The 23,779-nt window shown below is 38.7% G+C and overlaps 1 protein-coding gene across 1 annotated transcript in view; it reads right to left on the minus strand.

Annotated features, from left to right (window-relative positions):
• hiw (highwire) overlaps positions 1-23,779 on the minus strand; it is an 815,007-nt gene that overhangs the window by 193,831 nt on the left and 597,397 nt on the right. Inside the window, exons 41-45 of the mRNA XM_068229800.1 lie at positions 20,910-21,060; positions 18,314-18,491; positions 15,598-15,807; positions 11,448-11,552; positions 5,452-5,674 (exon numbers count right to left, since the gene is read on the minus strand). Coding sequence (XP_068085901.1) covers positions 5,452-5,674; positions 11,448-11,552; positions 15,598-15,807; positions 18,314-18,491; positions 20,910-21,060 — 867 coding nt within the window. The remainder of the gene's footprint in view (positions 1-5,451; positions 5,675-11,447; positions 11,553-15,597; positions 15,808-18,313; positions 18,492-20,909; positions 21,061-23,779) is intronic.

Consider the following 23,779-nt stretch of genomic DNA (forward strand, 5'->3'; position numbering starts at 1 on the left):
TTTGTGACCAGTGTCCATCTTACTCTGTTTCTAATCTCCTTCTTTGCTTTTCAATTAAATATGTAAAAGTATATTTTTGGTCCCAAAAGTTTCAAATTCTTTGCTTTGAGATTTATTTTCTTCCCATTCAACAAGACACTACAGTATTCTACTCTTCTTCGTACTATGCTCAGCTTGCCTATCCACCTACAACGAACAATAAATGAAAACTATTTGCCACCCCCACAATCTGGACAATTCAAGACGTATCAAGTGTATACAGTTAGAACAACAAACTGTTGAAGCTATTTGAATTGCATATCATAAAGCTATCTTCTCTTGGTGCTGGTTATATAAGCAAATAATAATAAATTATCTTGGTTATTCAGGATGAAAATTCATACCAGTACAGTGGCACTCAATGTGTCTGTCGTATTATTCAACTGTTACAAATTAAAATACATTAAGGAGCAATTACGTATTTATTATTATCATTTATTACTTAAAACTTGAATAAATGACAAGTATATGAAGCCTGTTCAAAAATATCCGAACTCTGAAAGTAACTTCTTAGGAGGCTTTACCTTCAGCTTAGTTAATTCTGTCTCCTTCAAAGTACTCCACTCCTCTATTAAGCAACATCCCTAACATCTTTTCTACTTATGGAAGAAGTCCTCACAGGCAGCTTCGGGGATCATGAACAGTTCTGCCTATGATTTCAGTTTAATCTCTTCTCTTGATTGAAATGTCATCTTTTCAGGATGAATATCGGTTTAGGGAACATAAAAATGTCTGCTAGGCTGTCAGGGAAGTAGGGTGAATTTACAAATAAACAGCGATGTGTGAGTTGGTGTGTTGTCATGGTGATTGTTTCTCCACACGTCTAATGTTAGTAGTTCACCATCTGATCCTCAGTCTAGGGGTAGCAAGAGCCTGCCTCTACCCAGGTGCCCCTGATTCGATTCCAGGCCAAGTCAGGGGTTTTTTACCTCAATTCGAGGGCTGGTCCGACATCCAGTCAGACTTCATGAGAACAACTGAGAAGCTATCTGACAGTGAGATAGCGGCACCAGTGTAAAAACCAAGAATAGTGACTGAGAGAATTCACTGGGCTGACCTCGCATCACCTTCTAATCTACAAGTCTTCGGCCTGAGCAACAGTCTCTTAGTAGGCCAGGGCTGTGGCACTATGGGATTTGGTTTCTTAGGACTTCTGCACATCATCACTGATGTCAAAAAAGACCGTCAACCACACTTCGATACATGACTTGCCCTGCCGCACTTCCTTAGACATCAGCAAATTTTTTTCAACATCACTGTCTCTCTCGACAAATATTTTCCCCTGTTTGGAGCAGACGTAATTATTACTATTTTTTTTTTTTTTGCTAAGAGTTCAATGCCGCACTAACACACTGAAAGTTTTTGGCAACAAGGATAGGAATGGGTTAAGGTACAGCCCCAGCATCTGCCTGGTGTGAAAATGCAAAACCACCAAAAACCATCTTCAGGGCTGCTGATGGTGGAATTTAAACCCACTAACTCCTGAATGAAAGCTCACAACCGCATGGTCAACTCGCTCGGTAAGTTGATAGCTGCTTGTAATATTCAGACAATTTAACAACACTTCACACTCACAAAAGAACAGCTGCTGAGTGATAACTAATAGTTTCATAAATGTGCAGAAAATGGCTAGTTAACTAGGAAGGACACTACCATACAACACCATTTACCAGAAACCGCTATGACTGCATTTGCACGGTATTTCCAAAGTTCAATTACTTCTTGAACAGACCTTGTATGTAACAGAAACATATGTATTTAAATATACTTTCAACAAAAGACATGAAAAGACAAGCATTTAATTTCATTTCAGTAGCAATTAAAACATGTGCTTAATATTACAACATTAATGAAAAATTAGCAAAATATATAACTTTTAATTTATTCAATAGGATACTAATAGATTATCAGCAAATGAAAACACAAATGCCTCCAAACAGTTGGTTATCAGGGTTGCTAAACAGAGATTTTAAACATATATATCTGATATCTGTTACATTAAAATCAAATTTGAGATAAAATTGTATTACTGTATTAGTATAATAAAATTTCTTGATATATTATTTGAATGCATATCAATGACTAGAACAGCTTTTATGCATTAATGAACCATAGCATCAAGAACAATCGGTATGGACAATTGGCCTGTTTTGAGAAACCCTTGAATAAATGATCCATTAGGCATTAGATACCACATACTTCAACAAGAATTACAAAATGAAACCTCTTTATATAATGAAACAATCAGCAGTTGCTGAATTTCACTTCACTCATATTTACATTATGCAGGAGCATTAGATATAAAGTGAAAATTTGCTGATGTATGTCACTTTTCTAAGGAATATGCCATGGAAATCTAAGACACCTCATAAGTTGTCCCTACAGACTATTCTCTATACTATGACTGTTCTGTCAAATGTATTGATTTATCAAGAACATCTGAAGTTCTTACACTATATACAAAATAAAGACACAGATCTGATACAGTGAAATTCTAAGACTGAAATTCTGTGAAAACTAGTTTTCATTTATCTTTCCACCCAGCATGACAAAGCCTGCTGAAATTTCTGTAATATATAAGAGTGACTCTAAAATCAATGGCCATCAGTACATCAGTCCTCAGAATATAGATGAAACCTCATTCAACTCATAAGGACTGTGTGACGGGTGGTAGTGGTGGTGAAAACGATGGGTTATTATATCTCTTCAACTATTAAACTTACAAGACACTGAAGTGCCCTAAAGAAGTTCTCCTTAAAATACCAGTATTCGGGAGATAGTGGGTTCGAACCCCACTGTCGGCAGCCCTGAAGATGGTTTTCTGTGGTTTCCCATTTTCACACCAGGCAAATGCTGGGGCTGTATCACGGCTGCTTCTTTCCCATTCCCAGCCCTTTTCTGTCTCATCATCACCATAAGATCTATCTGCATCGGTGCGACGTAAAGCAACTTGTAAAAAGAAAGAACAACACTCCACGTCTTAGCTTTCAACATCAGCACAATCGTGCAGAGGCAAGTCTATATTTATTGAGAAATTGCAGGCTGGAGAGCCAGTGAATTCGTCACAATGTATTTCAATTGGAATACACATCACCCAACCAATGTTTTCAACGTTCAGAATGTTGACATCCATTGTGAACATCACATGACTCACTGAATTGTACACTCTGAGAACATTTTAACACAACAAATAGAAATAGGAAGGATGATGCATCAGAGGCTAACTGTCCCTAGTGACATCAACACAAAGTATGAGTCGTACGCAGCCTGAGTCTTCTTGATCTTTGGGCTACCAACTCCTAACGGCATCACATTTGAAAACATACACACTTCAACACTCCTTTTCACCAGTGCTACAGGTCTGACTATAGAAACAATTCCATGACTGCCTGTCATCAACAATGTATGCAACAGAAAAGGGTATACCTGTAGTTTTTCATTTAACCCATTCGCATGTTCATTTTAACATCATGACCATGTGTGTATATAGCAGGGATTTTTCATGCTTAAGATACAGTTTTCCATTACTAAATTTAATCTGCAAAGTACTGAATTTTAATCATACCTCTGTGGTGATGAAATGCATCCTGAAGAACAATTTTAAAGTTTTTAGTGGTGTGAAACACTCCAGGAAATGTAAAGCCACCGAAAACTTTTCACACTCATATCCATTGCACTTTTCTTCTTGCCTGCCTTGTATATAACACAATTGTGATATGGAGTTTTTTCTTTTTAAGGTTTTGAGGTATAAACCTTACAAAATGTGCCCACTGGCATTTTTTGCACAAAAAAAAAAAAAAATCATCTTCAAAATGGTTGTTTCAGCAGTTATCTCATCCCATGAAGAGTCATGAACCATGTGTTGGAAAATGTCTACAGCGGAGGGATCTGGAGGAAGATTCCCATTTATGATGGGATTTATTCCAGAATTTCCTGTAAAACCATATTTGGATGGTTTATCACCTGGTTTACTCCATTCCCAGCTGTCTTCCTTTGGCTTCTTTGTCATTTTGAAGGCAGGCTGGGTTTCACCACTAGCAAATAAAATTGTATCACTTTCTGAAACTTTATCACTGCCCAATTCACTCTCGCTACCCTGTAAGACACGTTCGATTTCATTCCTCGTAATATAAGGTATACTAGGGCCAGCCATTTTTGCTGACTACCAAGAGGGGAGTTAACCTACTTGGAAAACAAATTAATTCCTGCTACGTGATGTAATCTGCAATGTTTATTCCAACACCAAGTAAAACAGCAGATTCCCAGGTTTCAAATGGTATACTGCATGTCATGCTATCTATGGACAGAAGGCTTGAACTAGTAGCAAAAGGTTACCATGTAGGAGACCGCCTGCCGAGCGTCTGTGTGTGCGCGACTTCCTGATAGGCAGCTATGTACATCTATGATTTTTAAAAAAAGGAACTTGGTATTGCTGCCTTGGTGCTTATTAAGGCACTTATTGCACGTTCATTCTTGCGCCCCTCATGGCCATACAACTAGGTGAAAACTGCCTTTTACTACCTTCCCCTAGTTGGAACTTAGATGGGCCAACTTATATAGAAGAAAAACATTAAACTGATCTAGGGTTCATTAAACTCCTTCATTGAAGAGATAAAGTGTCACTCCAGACAGTCATAAAAATGGAAGCCTCTAACAAAGCACGAGGAGAAAATGGAAGAAAAGATGAAAATAAATGGGAGTGGTTTTCAGATCTTAATGTTAAATTGTTCCGTACAACTGAACTGTACAAGATAATGTCACCCTAACTAACTAACCCCATGGCACAACAGCCCTGAAGGGCCTTGGCCTACCAAGCGACCGCTGCTCAGCCCGAAGGCCTGCAGATTATGAGGAGTCATGTGGTCAGCACGACGAATCCTCCCAGCCGTTACTCTTGGCTTTCTAGACCGGGGCGGCTACCTTACCGTCCTAAGGGCGAGATGGTGGGAAGACATATTTATGATTATTTACCAACTTGTAAGCGATGGCCATAGTACATAGAATCATCCTGTAAACACAAACAACTAACAATCTAAATGATTTGAAGCCTTAATTTTGTATCAGAGCAAAACACACTTTGAGTACCACTGTACTAGAATACCTGATTAGAACCGACAGCAACTAGATCTTTAAAATATTCTCATTTAACTCTCTCTTAAAGTACCATTTAAAAAATTAACTCTAAAAACCATTAAGCAACTTAAAAAATAATTAAGTTTAGTATGTAAAATAGATACCTTGTAAATAACTGTGATGAGAAACGCCTCAAAAAGCTGCAAGGCAGATAAAATTAAAACTCGCTTGCAAGATGTACTGTAAGCTTTGTATTGCAAAACATTCATAACATGTGTCTGTCATATTGTCTGCACCAAGCACTATCCTACGTCTTGTTTAACTTCGTGACCGACTCACCTCCCAGGAGATCCTCTTCGCTCTGAGCTGTGACGACCTTCTTCCCCTTTCAGCCACTTCTGAAGGGCAGCAAATTTATTGCCCTCCCTCTGTTGTTCCTTCTCCTTTTCGCGAGGAGATCTGTCCCTTATGGGTGGAGGAAGAGCTGGCTTTGACATCACCTCAGGTTTCTCTGGTAGATGTGGAGGTGCATCTGAAGATGGTTTTGATACCACAGGTGGAACTGTCATCATACAAAATATGATAGTATAAGAACAGGGAATATTTTAAAGAGAATACGTATATCAGTTTAGAGGTTACACAGGATGGTAAAGAGACTTCATATCTATCAGATGTTTCTGATTGGAATCATTTTATCATTTAAGCCCTCCTTAAGTATGGTATTAATATTAGTTTTAGGTTGAAACAATTACTCTATATTCTGACCCCAAAAACTACTCAAGACTTAATAATCCAAGGTTTAATAAATTCATCAAAAGGTAATACACACAATACATCAAAAATACATCAAAGTTTTTTTTAATGCCATTTGTTCGGGGCGTCGACCCATGCGGATCTTTTTCCCCTACTGGCACCATATTGTATGAACCTGCATGTAATTGGAATGGCGGTAGTGTGGAATGTTGTGTGCAAGGAAAGAAAGATTAAGGATGTCACAAACAACCAGTCCCCAGGCCAGGGATATTAATCATTATTCATTACAATTTTAAAAAACCTGACCCGGGTGGGAATCAAACCCAGGGCCGCCGGGCCCCCTACACCGCAGGGCCGGACATATAAAAGTATACAAGGATAATATATAAAAGTAAAGCTATTTAACTAGACAAGGCTATGAAAGGCACACACCTAATAAATCTTCAACAGCTGACCATTCACGAGTGTGTCCATCACATAACAAAGCACTATATCAGACAACACAGATCACACATGCATTCACTTTGAAATTAATAATTTTACCGTTCTTCTTAACCTTTAATCTTAATTTTTAAATACTTGAAAGCCTTTTAAAATGTATAGCCAAGCACGTTTAAACTTTAGAGTTAAGCCCTTAAAAATGCATAGTGAACCCCTTTTCAAATGTATAGTCAAGTCCTACAATATTCATAAGTGAAGCCCCTGAAAATGTATATTCTAGAGTTGGAATATGTTGTGAAATTTAAAATTTGCATAGGTGACATGATTAATCAAGTCTTTGATACTGGTGATTAGGTAAATTAGAACAAAATAAAAGAAACTGTTCTGCATTATGTCTTCGAGAATTAATAAGCACCACCAAACAGAACATTCATACCAAAATTAATTATTTAATTAATTAATTAATTCATTCATTCATTCATTCATTCATTCATTCATTCATTCATTCATTCATTCATTCATTCATTCATTTATTTATTTATTTATTTATTTATTTATTTATTTATTTATTTATTTATTTATTTACATTTTATGACCTTCACTGAGCCACTTTAGTCAATTTTATAAAAAAGATTATTCAGTTTTCTGTCAGCCCAATTCTTCTTCATTCTCTCAGATCTTAATTTCTTTTCTCATCTGAAACCACCCATCTTTGTTTATAGTATGGTTTGTTTGCGAGTTTCTTCATTTTGTCTGTTGTTTTTTTTTAAGTCTTCTAATGTCATTTGTAGTTCTCTCATATCTTTTTTTTTTTTTCTGTAATCCATCTAATACTGCTCATTCTGTTCCAAAATTTTTCTATAATTCTCCTGATGATCCTGTTTGTTTGATGGCCTGAGTAGGTGTCCAAAGAATGAGATTTGTTTCTCTCCTGATTGTGCTCATTACCAGTTCCTTTTCCTTATAGACCACAAATAATATTACACAAAAACTGACAAATGCCAGGTGAGGGATGCAGCTGAATGTTCTCCATGCTTCTATCCTTGGTTTATATTTCTCAGCCACTGTGTATGTTGTATAAGTTAGGAGGAATTCTACACAAGATAACCAAGTTGATGTAGCCTTTAATGAGACAGGGCATATTGTTGTCTGTCTACAACTGACTTCCGTCAATAAGATTTTCCTCTCTTCAATATATCACCCCCAGATGTACGAAGAAAACTAGGAGAAGAAGATGTTTGTTGTTTACACGAATTCCCAATACATAAGCGTTTCATTTGTATCACAGCATTTTTTCTATTTTTACACCAGGGGATTACTTATGCAGTACTCCATCAAAAACCATTCAGTCCTAGTCAAATGTTCCACCCATAAATTGAATGTTCCACGTTTTTTAACAACTCAATCCAACAGCATCAATTATGCTCAACCTAAAGACAGACTCCACAAGTTTTTCATCACAAAGTTGCATTCACATTTGATTTTTTAAGGACAAGACATCATACGTCGTTTTTATTTACAAAGTAAACATATTTTTCACTGTGTATATCTACCAATATCCATGTGACAATTTTTATTAGATCTGTTATTCATGTGTTGACTGATGATGTTCTGCTAGGGTTGAAACATGTATTGATTTTAATGTAGTCTATTAATAAAGAATTATTTACTTATTTATCATATGATGAATGTATATATATTAGGGTTGAAACATGTATTGATTTTAATGTAGTCTATTAATAAAGAATTATTTACTTATTTATCATATGATGAATGTATATATATTAGGGTTGAAACATGTATTGATTTTAATGTAGTCTATTAATAAAGATTGATTGATTGATTGATTGATTGATTTATTTATTTATTTATTTATTTATTTATTTATTTATTTATTTATTTATTTATTTATTTATTTATTTATTTATTTATTTATTTATTTATTTATTTATTATTTATTTATTTATTTATTTATTTATTTATTTATTTATTTATTTATCACATGATGAATTTATGTACATATATATCTATATAGTTTCAGGGTAAATGTGCATAGTCACAAGTCTGTACAATACTACAACTCTAGGTCTAGTATTTTGACCCAATCAACTGCTTCATCCGATGTGCGGTGAATGTCCATTAGCGTTCCTCTGAAAGCTCAAATTACCGAGTTCGATAGCTGCAGTCGCTTAAGTGCGGCCAGTATACAGTAATCGGGAGATAGTGGGTTCGAGCCCCACTGTCGGCAGCCCTGAGGATGGTTTTCCGTGGTTTCCCATTTTCACACCAGGCAAATGTCGGGGCTGTACCTTAATTAAGGTCACGGCCGCTTCCTTCCACTTCCTAGGCCTTTCCTATCCCATCGTCGCCAAAGACCTATCTGTCTGTGTCAGTGCGATGTAAAACAAATAGCAAAAAAAAAAAAAAAAAAAGCTCAAATTGGGCAGTTAGCAAAAATGTAGTGGATTGACCACTACACTGCTCTACACATGTCCCCCGGGTGGTGCTAAGAGAGCAACACTGATGAGACTGAACTGTCGGAAACGACCTATTGGTCAAAAAGCGAACAAGAAGGAGATGTGTGATCCTTTTCAGGACCTTCAAGTTCGTAGAATTGAACCATCACTGTGCATTTTTCAATTGAATTAATAAAGAATCAAACTGTATTGTAAAGGTGGAATACGTGATAAGAATTGCTAAAGCTATGAAAAGGAAAGCTGACCTTATTGCTCGTGGACTGAACCCTCTTAAATTACTATATATGAACCCCCCAGATCTTTGTTGCCTTGCACCTTGTCTCTTCGTACTGTACATTCCACTTTAAATTGCCACAGTAGTTTGAAACTAGTGCACTGCGGAATGATATGCAAGTAAGAGTACTGTCCATGAAATTTCAAGAGGAGTTCAGAATTTTAAAAGTCAACAGAGTAAACCTCTCATCCAAACATTTCATATCTAAACCATTTACTCTTCATCACCATTGCTTATCTGCTCCAACAAGTCGGGTATCGTTATAAATTAGCTGCTTCTTCTAATATGTTCTGTCCAGTCGTAGTTGTTCCACTTTTTGTTGCCTTCTTCCATCTCTTTTGGCCAAGTCTCTCCAAACTTGTTTTCTCCAGATATCTCTGGGACTTCCTCGCAGTATTTTGCCTGGGACAGTCTGATCAAAGTATGTTCTTGGTGCCCTATCAGGGAAAATTCTTGTCACACAACCATATCACTTGTCCAGCTCCTGCCAGGTCGGGGTGTTGATGGCACTTCTCCACCGTTGCCTCTCCTTCCACCACCCCTCTTCAGTAATTGTATACCAGTCCAGTCTTCTTTTTCTTATACTGTTCTTGACAGAGTCCATCCTCTCTCTTGCCCTCTTTCCTTCTACCTTAGCCTCCAACACTTGTTTTGGTATCCTTCCCTTCTCCATCCTAATAACATGTCCAAACCATCTCAATTTATTCTCCATCCTACCATTCAGTTTTTCTATCCCTATCACTTTTCTTACCTCAAGATTTCTTATTCTGTCTCTCCTTGTGTTCCCTATCAGACTCCTCAGGAACTTCATCTCACTGGCCTGAATTTTACTCTAATTTTTAGTGTCAAAGTCAAAGTCTCTGATGCATACGTTAATAAAGGAGTACAGTACATCTTGCACAATCTCTCTTTGCATTTCATAGCAACTACCACATAGGTTCCTTACATTCCAGTAGAATGTACTTCCTGCCTGTACCCTTCTGCTGATCTCCTTTTCCAACCTTGCACCTTGCATTACTTCACTTCCCACGGTTTTGTGCCCTGATACTAATGATTCCTTCTCTCATCTATTCATTTCTAATGTTACTACTTTCTATATTAATACCAACACTCCTTTATGGGTGTGAAACTTGGACCACTTACAGGAGAAATATCATCTGCACTGTCTGAAGAGGATCCTACACCAGTATCTTGAAAGAAGCCTGTACCATCATCATTGAAGCTATGATCATAAAACATCGACTTATGTTGGACAGGTCATGTCGTTCATATGCCTGATTTTCACCTCCCAAAGCAAATTATGTATGCTCAACTGAAGGATGGCCGTCGACACCAGGGTGGACAACAAAAAAGTTTCAGGGACATACTAAAATCAGACATGAAGAATTGCCACATAAACACCATTACCTGGGAAACAAAAGCAGCTAACCACCTGGTATGGCACTGTCTTATCCACGAGGATCCTAAGAACTATGAAAATAAAACACCGGAGATTTGAAAACGAGAAGTGAATTGCTCAGAAAGAGCGGGCATTCCTCAGGATGGATAACCCTCAACAACTGGATCTCAACGCTGGCAATGTTTGCCACCACTGTGGAAGAATTTGTGGCTCGAGGATTGGCCTCCACAGTCACCTAAGAACTCATAGACTCACCAGTAACATCTGAGGAAGACAATCACACTCTTCAGTGAGTGATAGCTCATCATCATTATCGTTTTCTAACTCAACCTGTTGGTGTTCGTGAATCTCCTCATTTCTTATTTTCTCTCTCCTTGTCTTCTGGACTCAAAGTCAGCAGTTTTCTGGTTCTGTTGAGTTGGCTGCTTCAAGTCAATGATTGGCACCAGACATTCTATACACAGGATGAACTTCTAGAATCGGGGAGGGGGCATCCCAAAGAAGGCGACATATAGAGCAGGAAATTGTGAAGCAATTAGTTTTTAATTGCTGATTTCTTATTTTTATGGTGTTATCAGATGAGACATATTTGAAGTTTTTAAATACAAAACAGGAACAGGTAGATCATTTCATGTATTTAGGATGTGTGTTCTCCCAAGATAGTAGTATAATAAGTGAGAGTGAATGAACGTGCATCAAAACTAATGCAGTGAGCTTGCAGTTGCAATCAACAGTATTCTGTAAGAAAGAAGTCAGCTCTCGAACAAAACTATCTTTATAATGGTCTGTTTTTAGACCAAATATACTTTATGGCAGTGAAAGCTGGGTAGACTAAGGATGTGTTATTCGTAAGTTAGAGGTGAAAGACAAAGAAGTAGCGAGAAAGATCGCTGGTACAAATAGGTGGAAATAATGGCAGGAGAGCACTTGGAATGAAGAAATAAAGGCTAAGTTAGGAATACATCTGATTGCTGAAGCTGTATGCACAAACCAGCTTCAGTGGTGGGATCAAGGGAGGCGAATGTTTCTAATGATTTAAAGATAAGAGGTATGGAAGTAAACAATGCCACAGAGGTTGTTAAAGGCAAGGATGAGACTGAAACAGGTCAATTAAAGTAATAACTCAAATCTTTACTTCAATCTCTTGTATTCAGATAATGGTGTAGAACCACAAAAAAAAAAAAAAAAAAAAAAAAAAAAAAAAAAAAAAAATATGTAGACCTACCCTAAGATACAAAAGCACAATAAGGGCTTTGACAGTGTGACACAGGAAGAGAATCCAGATGGTCATGCAATCACCTGAATACAAGAGATTGTAGTCGAGAATGAGAAGAGAACTGATAATTATACATGTTTTTAACTATTCAGTCATATAGTATACATTATGTAAATGCTATAGAGGTATACTGAAAAAAAAAAAAAAAAAAACAGCCCAAGTTTAACCATGAAGATAAGAATCGTTCCTTAAGAAAAGCAAGATTCAACGGGCAATGAAAAAAGATACCATCTGATGTCGAATCCTCCTTATTCGCCTACGACAGCACCGTCAGGCTTTACCTCTTCCTATAGCCGAAAACTGTACACATCTGAAAATAATGACCTCCCATGGTGATAGACTATATAGTTTTGAAATACAGTAGAAGTCCGTTATAGCGAGAATTCATAACGGCGAAAAATTTACTCGCTATAGCGGATTATCGTTATATCCGATTTTTGTATAAACGTCGGAAAACCCCCCATGCACATAAAAATCGGTGTGAAACGGCAATCAGTTTGTTCAAAACTTGCATTTCCGCAGATGATATCCACACTACGGCTTACTTGTTTGTTATTTTTCAAAATCCAATACTACGTGGAGGTGTATGTTTAATTTAATTCCGAAAAACATATAGTACCGTATTCCTCCAAATCCAAGATGAAGTCCACTTTTTCCTTTAAAAAAAAAGTCAGGCTTAAAAAGTACTTTGTAAATTCATATGAATGCCTTGTTGTACAGTAGCCCTACGCAGTTTTAGACAATTTTTAGACCCCGAACGTTTACTTTCGCCATGACGCGGGTTTTTTTTCTTTTCGGCTGTAAATATTTATTTCCGCTGGTTTAAGGACCATTAACTTAAAATTGGCATCATAATACCGAAGAGAACCCGTTGAAAATTTGCCGGCAATACCTATTCCATGCGTCTCTACAATACGACGATCCATCGGTAAATTATTCTTTCCGTCTATAAAACTGTTACTTTTACTCAGCGTCAGATGTAACCGGCTACTGCTACAAGCACGTCTCGCTTGCCGGGTTCGGCCAAATTCAGCGGCTAGCAATGTATAGGCTAGTGGACGCTGAAAGTCAACGAACGAGTTTGTTGCGCCACGGTATGCCCATTGCGCCCTTGCGTTTTTCATGTACATACCTCAAAATTTCATCTTCGACTTCTTTAAAGCGTCCTTGTTGTAGACCACTGAATGCATTTTTTGTATAGTAGGCCTTCGCATTTTTTTAAGCTCTTTGTCTTCACACTAACGCCAAATATTGGCTTTAGTTAGGCCTATGCTGTATTTTCTTGCGGCTGCACAATTATTCTACATTTCCGAGTGTTTAATAAACATTAACTTAAAATTGGCATATCGACTAGAACCCGTTGAAAATTTGCCGGCAATACCTTTCCCACGTATCTTTACAATACGACTATCCATCACGAAAATATTCCTGCTGTCTATAAACCTTGATTTTACTAAGCGTCATGTACAATAGACGCGTTATAACTGTGCCACTGAGTAGCCATGGCTTTTCTGACAATTCGAAGGGTCGCATGTTTTGATGCTATTCTGCAGATTTGAGAAACGTTTTTGTAGAGGCTAATAGAACGCCATTCTCTCTTCAGTATTTCCTGAGATCCAGTGACATTACACACAGGCACTGTACAACCGGTTGTCGCGGCTAGCGATGTACAGAATATAGTAAAGAGGCGGTCGTTTATTGTCAACGAGTTCTGTGCGCCGGTGAAAAGAAGCAGCGTGGTTACCGCGGTAGTTGCCAGTGGTATCCATTAAGTTACTGTTAGGCCGCGAATGCAACAACCCGAGTTTTCGCATGAGATTCTGAGAAATAAAAAGTCTTGGATTCGGAGAAATACGGTATTACTCCACAGGTTTCTGTGGCAAACACCTCAGTTTTCTTCTTCAAACAGCGTCACCTAACCTAACCGTATATATATCAGAAAACATATTTGAAACGCATGTGGAGAAATTTAACTAGACGCGAAAAGATATGAAATATCTTGTGAAATCTGTGATGTACTCTGCCATATCTTGAGGTGTATCACATTCTTACTTAATTTCCTTATATAATTTTAAAATTAAGATATGGTTTACTTCAGTCTTTATTTTTAACGAGTTAACAATTCCTATCGGCCACGTTATTTACGCATTTATTATGAAAACGTGTTATCCACTTTCATTTCGAATTTTCTTTAGAGAACAGCAGTCGATGGGTATTATTAATCAACTCCAACATCGCCTCTGAATCAAAGAGGTGGTGGTGGTGGTGATTATTGCTTTAAGAGGAAGTACAACTAGGCAACCATCCTCAAAGAGGTGCTCTAAATGTCAGCGAGAGAGCTCGCAGATGCACAAGGTGAGAAAACTATACCGCACCGAAGATGATCAATCGAATTTTGTTGGAAACTTTTCAGTTTTCTTATTCATTAACTTAACTGTAATATATGTATGATGAAAACATACTTCAAGCACCAGTAGAGAAATGATAACCTTCTCGCTATAAATTTTCATAATAGTCTTTCCATGAAATGAAATGTCGTATGGTTTTTAGTGCCGGGATATCCCAGGACGGGTTTGGCTCGCCAGGTGCAAGTCTTTCTATTTGACACCCGTAGGTGACCTGCGTGTCGTGATGAGGATGAAATGATGAAGAAGACAACACATACACCCAGCCCCCGCGCCATTGGAATTAACCAATTAAGGTTAAAATCCTCGACCCGGTTGGGAATCGAACCCGGGACCCTCTGAACCGAAGGCCAGTACGCTGACCGTTCAGCCAACGAGTCGGACAGTCTTTCCATAATTTAACTAGACGCGACTAAATATAAACTAACCTATGAAATCAATTAAGCACTCTGCCATATCTCGAGGTGAATCCCATTCTTACTTAATGCAGTATTTTTTTTTGCCTCAAAATTAAGCGGTTGTTTAGTCAGCCTTAATTTTTAACGAGTTAACAACTGTTATCGGACACGTTATTTACGCATTTATTATGAAAATATGTTCTCTTTCCTTTCAAATTTTCTTTACGGAACAGCTGTCGACGGGTATTACTAATCGACTCCAATATCGCCTTCAAAGGTCGACGAGAGAACTCGCTAGTGCACATAGCGAGGAAACGATGCCGAAGGTAATCGATCGCATGCAATATCACCGCTGGAGTGCATAAATATTGGTAATGGAAAAAATTGTGCGCGCTTAATCGCTCGTAATAACGGCTGCGTCAGTGATAGTGTTCTTGCTGTAATCGAAGGACGATACACAGTTTAATATCGGAATTTTAAAGGGACAGAAAAAAGCGGTCGCTATAACGGAGTTCTTGTTTTATGTCGTACTCGCTATATCGGACTTCTACTGTACTATTATAGGAACAGCCTCTGTTTCAAGCCACAGCGGCAGTGGTCATTACAGTTTTAAGGGCAAGATAACTAGGTAACCATTCCCTCTTAATTCTAATCTGAAGAGAAAAATGAGATATGTTTGAATCTTAATGGAAGAAACACATCAGGAAAGGAAAGGAAAGAGCCAAAGGCCACGAATGGCATGAAAATGAAAGACTTCTAGGCTCCGTAACTTAATACCACCAAAGATAAAGTACAACAAGAACTGACCATGGAAGATTGAATAGGAGAGCTGAAAGCAAGGAGCCTGGAAAAAGGCAGGGGAAACAACGGCGAACATGGATGAAGGCTCCCTCACCAAGAGATGAGCCCTTGGGGAGTATCCCATTTTAGTTGCCTGTTAACAACAACCAGGGGATACCATGTCCCCACTCACAGGGGTTTTGTTTCATGTTGAGCTAGTACAGTATTTCACTCTTCATGGTACCAACTTTGTTTCAAAACAGAGACAGAAACAAGACTTACCTCGCTGTTCCTGTTGGGTGAAGGAGCCGAAGACAAATGGGTTGGTGCTGCTGCTACTGCTTGCTGTACCAGGTGTGGTGTGCTCTTTGCCAGGCGGTTGGATGGTCCCAAAATTGAAGCCCGAATTCTCTGGGGTAGCAAAGGGTGAGATGTTTGTGTTATGGGAGAAATCAAATCCCCTCTTCGGTGACGAGAAGGCATTTTCCACAGCTTGTGGCCGTTGATCAACGTTGAAATCTGAGAACAACAATAATACGTGTTGAAAAAAGCACTGAATGACAGATTAGTGTGGGTTAAGGAAGAACACAGAAATATCCAGTGATGGAAAAAGTACAACATAAAAGTAATTGGGATAAATAACAGTTACATGAGAAATATTTTAATTAATATTACTTTTTTAACAAGCAATAATCGGTAAAATTACAATTACTTATAAGGATGCAAGTCCTTAGGAAAAAGACATTACTTCATTTTGTGTGTGTGTGTTTTTTTTTTTTTAAACATCACTAATAGAGACCAAACAACCTTTCAAAATGATCGGTCACAAGCAAAGTTTGCATGTCATGTTCGTGTTTTCCTCATTTTCAGGGCCGACTAATTCAAAATATTTATTAAAACAGTATGTTGGGTATTCAGCCCGAAGGCTGGTTTTTATCCTCTACAGCTCCACCAACAGCTGTCATAGATAGCCTAGGTGTCACTGAAGAGGCATACTAGGGACACTGGGAGTGAGGTAGTTTCCCGTTGCTTTCCACACTGAGCCAGAAGTTGCTATTACATATCAGCCTGCCAAGACTACTGAAATGCATGCACCAACTGACTCTATGAGCGATACCTTCACCCAATCATAACAGGGATTGGTTGCATAAGGAACGGTATTACTAGAATCACTCATACCTCACTCACTTTCATATTATCAAAGCCAAGGATAAGACTGAGACAGGTCAATATTAAAATAGGGAAATGGAAATTCCTTAACCCCTTTCTAGTCAAACATCTATTCCAGTTCTATTCTCGACCACACAGTACCAGTACACGATTATCTACGGTAAATCTCAACTAGTATCCACAACAAGCTGCGAGAAAATGAACGAATGCGCATCGTATCCTTGGTTTTATACCCTTGGCACGACGCCTTGCGAGTGCGGGTAGAACTGGGCCCGCACTTCTGCTATCCTTAAGCGAGACCGTTAGGAGTAGGGAGAGTGTGCTGTTAGATATTTTCCGCCGTTTCGTCAGTAACGCTCACGATGTCGAAGCAACAGGTGCACCCTCCTCTGCGCAACACATAATCATAAAATTTCTTGTTTGTGAAGGAGTTACAGCGGCAGAAATTTGCCAGAGATTGACTGCACAGTTCGGTAATCAAACATTGTCAAGGATGCGTGTGTTTGCCTGGCATAAAAAGTTCAAGGAAGGACGAGAACATGTGGAAAATCAGCAACACGATCGCCGTCCTCGGACAAGCATTACATACAAAAACATTTGTGGGGTTAAAGACATTAATGACGATGATCGACGGGTGAGAGTAACAAAAATTGCAGAACAAGTCGGAATCAGTTATGGGAGGTGTCAAGCAATCATCACAAATGACCTACAGTTCCGTAAAGTGTGTTCCAGATGGGTTCCTCACCTTTCGATAGAAAATCTGAAGTTGAGATATTTGGAGGCCTGTCAAGAGTCTTACAGCAGGGTTAAAGGAAGAAGATGATGCATTTTTGAGTTAGATCATCACCTGCGACGAAACATGGGTCCACTTTTTTTTTTTTTTTTTTTTTTTTTTTTTTTTTTTTTTACTGGCGACCATTTGCTGATTAATTTTTTGCATGAGCGATGTACAATCAATGCTGCTTACTACTGCAAGCTGTTGAAGAAGGTGAGGGTTGTATATTGCAGCACAAGGCGAGACCAACCGATTCGACACGTCATCCTCCTCCTCAACAATGCGCGGCCCCATACTGCAGCTTTAACTGTCTTCAAGCTACAGGAAATGCTATGATTAAACTTGATAATCCTCCTTACAGCCAGGACTTATCGCCCTGCGTTTTCCATTTGTTCGTGAACCGCTTAAAGAAGCTCGAGGAGGGCAACAATTTGAAGATCACGAGAGTGTGAAAGACTTGGTGCACAACTGACTGGTGACATGACCCTGTTCTTTTTTGATGAGGGCATCAGAAAGCTGCCCATACACTGGGACAAATGCATTTCCAAAGCAGGAAACTATGTGGAAAAATAAACTGTAATTGCCTTGTGTTTTTCAAAAATGAATTTAAATAAAAAATAAAATCCTGTTTATATTCGATCCCCCTTTGTAGAAGATGCTCAAATATGCCAGCCTCATGCTAATAGATTTACCAACACAAAAGAACTTATGGAGCGAGTTGGCCATGCAGTTACGGACGCACAGCTATGCGTTTGAATTTGGGAGGTAGGGGGTTCAAACCCTACTGCCAGCAGTCCTGAAGATGGTTTTTCATGGTTTCCTATTTGTACACCATCCAAATGCTTGGGCTGTACCTTAATTAAGGCCACGGCCGCTTGCTTCCCACTCTTAGCCCTTTTCTGTCGCATCGTCACCGTAAGACCTATCTGTGTCATTGCGATGTTAAGCCAACAGGAAAAAAAAGGAAAGACAGAGAGAGATCTCCTGCAGGACAAAATTCTGGCTCCCTGGCATCTCTGAATAACCACAGAAGTGGTTACTGGAATGTAAAACGCATAACAAAATGAAAATGAAGTTCAGTCCTACCTTGCTCAGGTACACCTTCCTTGCGCAGATACACAACGTTGGTTCGGCTTAAGGCGAGCGACCACGCCTCTCCATCTGTGTTGAAACAAAATTTGCGCATGGTCTCCTTGTCCAGTTGAACCCAGGTACCTTCTCCGTTCACGACCTGTAAGAAATTTAAAATACTCTTGCAGATACGGTAATTAAACTGTTTCCAAATGCTTACAAACTCAAATCACCAAATTACCAAGGCAATGACACAAAAGACAGGACAGACACTCAAGACAAGATGTTAGGAAGGACGACAGGAACACTCAAAAGACGACAGGCGAGTACATCCTTTGCATAATCCCAATTCGTCTATTTCTATTCAGCTTGCAATAAGCCCATTTCTGGTCCTTGGCTTTATTACAGGTACATTCTTAAGACTTTTTGATCTAGGAAGGAGAAAGTCCTTGTAGCCGAGTTTGTGTTCTATTTTCATAAGGTTCAACTGTAATATCGACTGGGATCACGTTACGTTTTCCTGCTATTTGGTATCCTATGTTCCTTCTCTTCTACTAAAACAAAAAGCTTGAAACCAATTCCACACTAGTAGATTGTTATATATCGTATTTAGTGTATGCCTACAGGAGCGAGTTACCGCAATCAATTCGATACATACCATAAATTTATTTTTCTCTTCACACACCAATCACTTGTTTTGACTCTAAACACAAAGGTTGAAGTTAGTGAGTTGGCAGAAAATATTAAATGCAGTGTTCATCTGCTTACAGATAAATTTTGTGTCGGCAGCGGTGGCAGTTACACTCGTTTCCAAGTTTACAGTTTTCCTGACTAGTAGCTCACTTCAATTCACAGCAGTTTGTGTTTAAACTTCCAGTGACAATACAAGCCAATTCTTGCATAGATAATTGTCCACACACCGTGCATCTTAGGGACGGGGAAGATCTTGACTGGGTTTGGCAAAGTTCGGGTTTGTATCGCTTAATTTCTTCGTGTCTGTGGCGCTCTTGTTTGAAGCGTTGAACTGAAGCACGAACAGTCTGCCATTGAGTAAACAGTCCTTGGCAAGTGCTTCTCAGTTTTGTGGGTTCGTTCCTGTCATCTTTAAGGTTTGTTCAGTTGGTCTTCAAAGCATCTCGAGGGAACATCCTGCGGTCTCGAATCAGAGCCAAGTTCACCACAGAGGATCTGGTACGGTAGTACGATGCCACTCATGTGGTGCACATGACCTGCCCACCTAAGGCGATGGCCAACGACCGATGCTTCTACACTCTTAACACAGGCTTTCTCGAGAACTTCAACACTGGAGACGTATTTTCACTTGTTGTTTATGATGGAGCATAGTTTTTGCTGGTGAAATGCTCCAACTTTTTTATGTCACGGCGGTATAAGGTCCATTTTTCATGTGCTTGCACAAAAATTCCGTGTAGGAAAGACACAAATAAGCACAATTTTGCAACAGGATTAATTAATTTTATTTAGAGACTGAAGATATATCTGACCCATTGAAAGAAAAGGGACCCAAAGTCGCCAATAGAAATTCTACAGCAGAGCTGAACAAAAGTATCTGGGGTACAAAAATTGCATTTCTATGTTTTGACGTCTTGCGCTACCTATGGGTCTTCTTGACAAACTAAGTTACACAGCTGTTCGAGTTTTCACCACTTGATGTTATGACAACTTTGTACAGTTGACAACAAAGTAAGTGAAAGCTGTAACCGCTTTTTTCTCAAAATACAGTTTTCTTACTAGCAACAGTCAATAATGGGTATCTTCTATGAAGTATTGCACCTAAAACCATGAACTCTTTTCTTACATGATCAGTATCTTATGCCAACTTTAGAACCACAAAAAAATCTCAAAAAGGAAAAATCCAACATCAAGTTTCTTTCCACGCAACAAGTCATGTATATAAACATACAGTTAGACTAAGCTACCTCCCTTCCAACGAAGAACACTTCCCGGATGCGGACAAATTATGACATCCCTTCAGTATCTGTAAATGAGAAGTTAAAAGGTATAATTAAATATACAGGGTGGTCGGAGACAACATGAAAATCGGGTATATGAGCTTTAGAGGGTTGGCCATACTGATAAATAATTCCAAAGAAATAATTTGATATCTCGCACCGTTGTAGTTTTATCATCTGCTGAAGTTAGCCAATCAGATTGCTTAGCAGGCGAATTTAAATGGGCTTTGCACAGCACTGCTGCTAAATCTGCACATGACTTAAAAACGGCTCGAGAGCCATGCCGAAAAATCTGCATCAAACACAAACACACCATTGGTATCAGCCAGTGTCAGCGAAGCATACTTGCTTTGGCGTGATGCTATCAGTTCGGTGGTCTGTATTCAAACACGTCCCCTGGCGAAGTTTTATTCTTCGACTGGTGCTCTCGTGCTGGTATGTGTATATATATATATATATATACACACACACACACACAAAGTTTTCATATTTTTTAAAATACTTTAATTATATATTGAAACATCACTATTTCATGTTTAAAAACAACCTGCCAGCAACACACTATCATCTTCCACATAATGAAGAAAAATATACATGATGCAACTTACATGGTCAATTACAGTGACTTGGTTCCCCAAGACGAGCATTCCAACCGGTGGTGCCTTCAGACTAGGAAGACTGCGGACGTTGTGACCTGATGCACCGCACTTCACAACCTGGTACACGCCAGGTCCACACACGGGAACTGCTTTTCCTCGTCTATCCCCACAAACAGAGACAGAAGGCTAAATTAAGATCAATTCCAGTTGGTGCAATAAACAAAGGCCTGTAAGGTACACATACTCTAGGATCATTTGAGTAGAGGTAGTTTATTTTGTATTATAATATCAATTTGTACATAACTGTTCATTTAAAAGATCTAATCTCTAAGGATGTATTGGAATCACAATTAGCGCACTTGGTTAGCAGCTGATTTTCCGCCGGGAAATCTGAGGTTAGAGAATGTAGAACAGTTTACATATCTGGGTAGCATTATTAATGGAAGTAATGAAATCAACCCTGAAATTAATAACAGACTAGGTAAAGGTACAACATTTTATCATCACGGCAGAGAGCTTTTATGGGATGACAAAGTACCCAAGAGAAAGAAATTAACATTATATAAACAGTATTTCATACCAATTGTAACATACAGACTAGAAGCGCTGACAACTAATAAGAGACAAGATAGTAAGATCCAAGCAGTAGAAATGAAATTGATAAGGACATCGGTTAAAAAGACAAGAAGAGATAGAATTCAAAATATTAAAATCAGAGAAGAGCTAAATATAGATCCGTTAGTACAGAAGATACATAAAGCAACACTGAGATGGTTCGAACATGTAAAAAGAATGGGAAAGGAACGGGTAGCAAGAAGGGAATTGGAAAGAGAAGTTAAGGGAAAGAGACCAGTTGGAAGACCAAGAAGAAGGTGGATGGATCAGATCTGGAAGGACATTAGAGAAGTTGGATTGGATGTGGCAGAAGTAATGGAGCAGGAAAAGTAGAAGGACAGAAAGGAGTGGAGGAGGCTTGTTAACCACACCCGTGCGACTAGAGTGGGACATTGACGATGATCATGATGAAATCTGAGGTTAGAAGCTCAGTGACTCCTAGGGTGAAATTTTGGCTCCAGCAAGAGCAGAAATTGTATGATAAGATGAACAAAGTTTAATCATCATCCTCCTCCTCCTTATCTCTATTGTAGTATATTAGCAAAACAGGAAGTCCTTCTCCTACCTTCCATTACAAGCAATGACAATTCATATGTGACCAAGATATGCTGCTTTTTCTTATTTCGATGCTGTGAAGCAGCTCTCTCTTTGATCCTAACTTACATAGGTCATCTTGTTTGGTCATCGGTATTATAATCCAGAATTGTGCTGTCCAAGGTATTCACCATATGTCGATATAATTTTAGCCTCTAAAGACATTAACACACTGAGTAGCCCTCCTGGTCGCCATGATCATTAAGACATCAACTTTATATGATCCGACACCTTGGTTAGACAATTTGAGTCCTGAAGGAAAAAAAATTAACCATCAAAATATTGGCTGACAGGATAGGAGAGGTGATGGTATACAATTTCTAATCTCTAGATTGAGTGCCAAAAGCCAGGAGTCAGTTCCAAATGTGTTCAAATGGAGTGAGGGCATATAATACTGTCGATAGTGATTCATCCATTAGAGGAGGACATTAAGCTTTGAGTAGACCCCTTGGTGTTATTCGACAGGATTAGACTACGTGTTGACACCGGGTTTCACCCTCTCCCTACCTCATTGTCATCACCATCATCATCCCACATCCAAATGTGCAGGTCACCCATGGGTGTCGAACAGAAAGACCTGCTCCAGGCGCGCTTCCCACCACTAAACGTCATACGATAAATAAATTAACAAACAAACAAAATAATGGCTTCAAGTGAGGACAATGGTTACGATCCCAATGTAAGGTAACCAAGTATCTACTGTAGTCATCAGTCAAACTATAACTCAGGGTAAACATCTGGTGCGGTTAGCTGTGAGTTTGCATCCGGGGGATAGTGGGTTCGAACCCCACTGTCAGCAGCCCTCAAGATGGGTTTCCCATTTTCACACCAGGCAAATGCTAGGGCTGTACCTTAATTAAGGCCATGGCCGCTTCCTTCCCACTCCTAGCCCTTTCCATCCCGTCGTTGCCATAAAACCTATCTGTGTTGGTGTGATGCAAAGAAAATGCAACAACAAAAAACTTCTGGTAAGAACACAACCATTTTATTAGTTATTCAATTTATTTTCTTGAAAAGTAATCTAAATAAGAGCTTGGAACCAAAAGAGTTTAGAAAACAAAACTTGGTGTCAAATTTCCCCTTTGGAAAAATAAAATGATCATAAGTATGTCTTTTACGTCTTTCAGTCAATCTGCGCAGTTGCTAGATTACACTTCTGTTACCAACAAGCTAGAGAAAGGTACATAGAGTGGAAACAACACTGCCATTTTTGGAAGAAGTCTGAACTAGCAGCCACCATGATTTATACTATCAAGTCTGGGGGGGGGGCGTTACTAACAAGAGAGCATAGGATGACAAAAGAACTGGAGATATATTTTTATAAACATTGATCGAAAACCACCACAATCATCTTACAAGACAATATGCTATTGCTATGTTGCTTATGTGTCGTACACTGCACAATTTCACTGTCCTTTAAAAGAAATAAGTCTCCAAAAACCGTAAATGTAGTTAGTGGGACGTAAAGCAAATAACATTTTTATTAAATTAAAAGGAATAAGTTTTGTTTACAGCTGTTGCACGTGTTGTTCTCTGTCATGCCGAGATTTTTTTCTACAGAAATAGTGAAGCCTACATCTAAAATACTGTTTCACAATGAGCCTGATGAGTGAAGCATAGTGAGACTTTTCTCCAAGTTCCGTGGCCGTAAACAGATGATCAGAATTATG

This window comes from Anabrus simplex, chromosome 12, assembly GCF_040414725.1.
Source record: "Anabrus simplex isolate iqAnaSimp1 chromosome 12, ASM4041472v1, whole genome shotgun sequence".
Taxonomy (NCBI): Eukaryota; Metazoa; Arthropoda; class Insecta; order Orthoptera; family Tettigoniidae; genus Anabrus; species Anabrus simplex.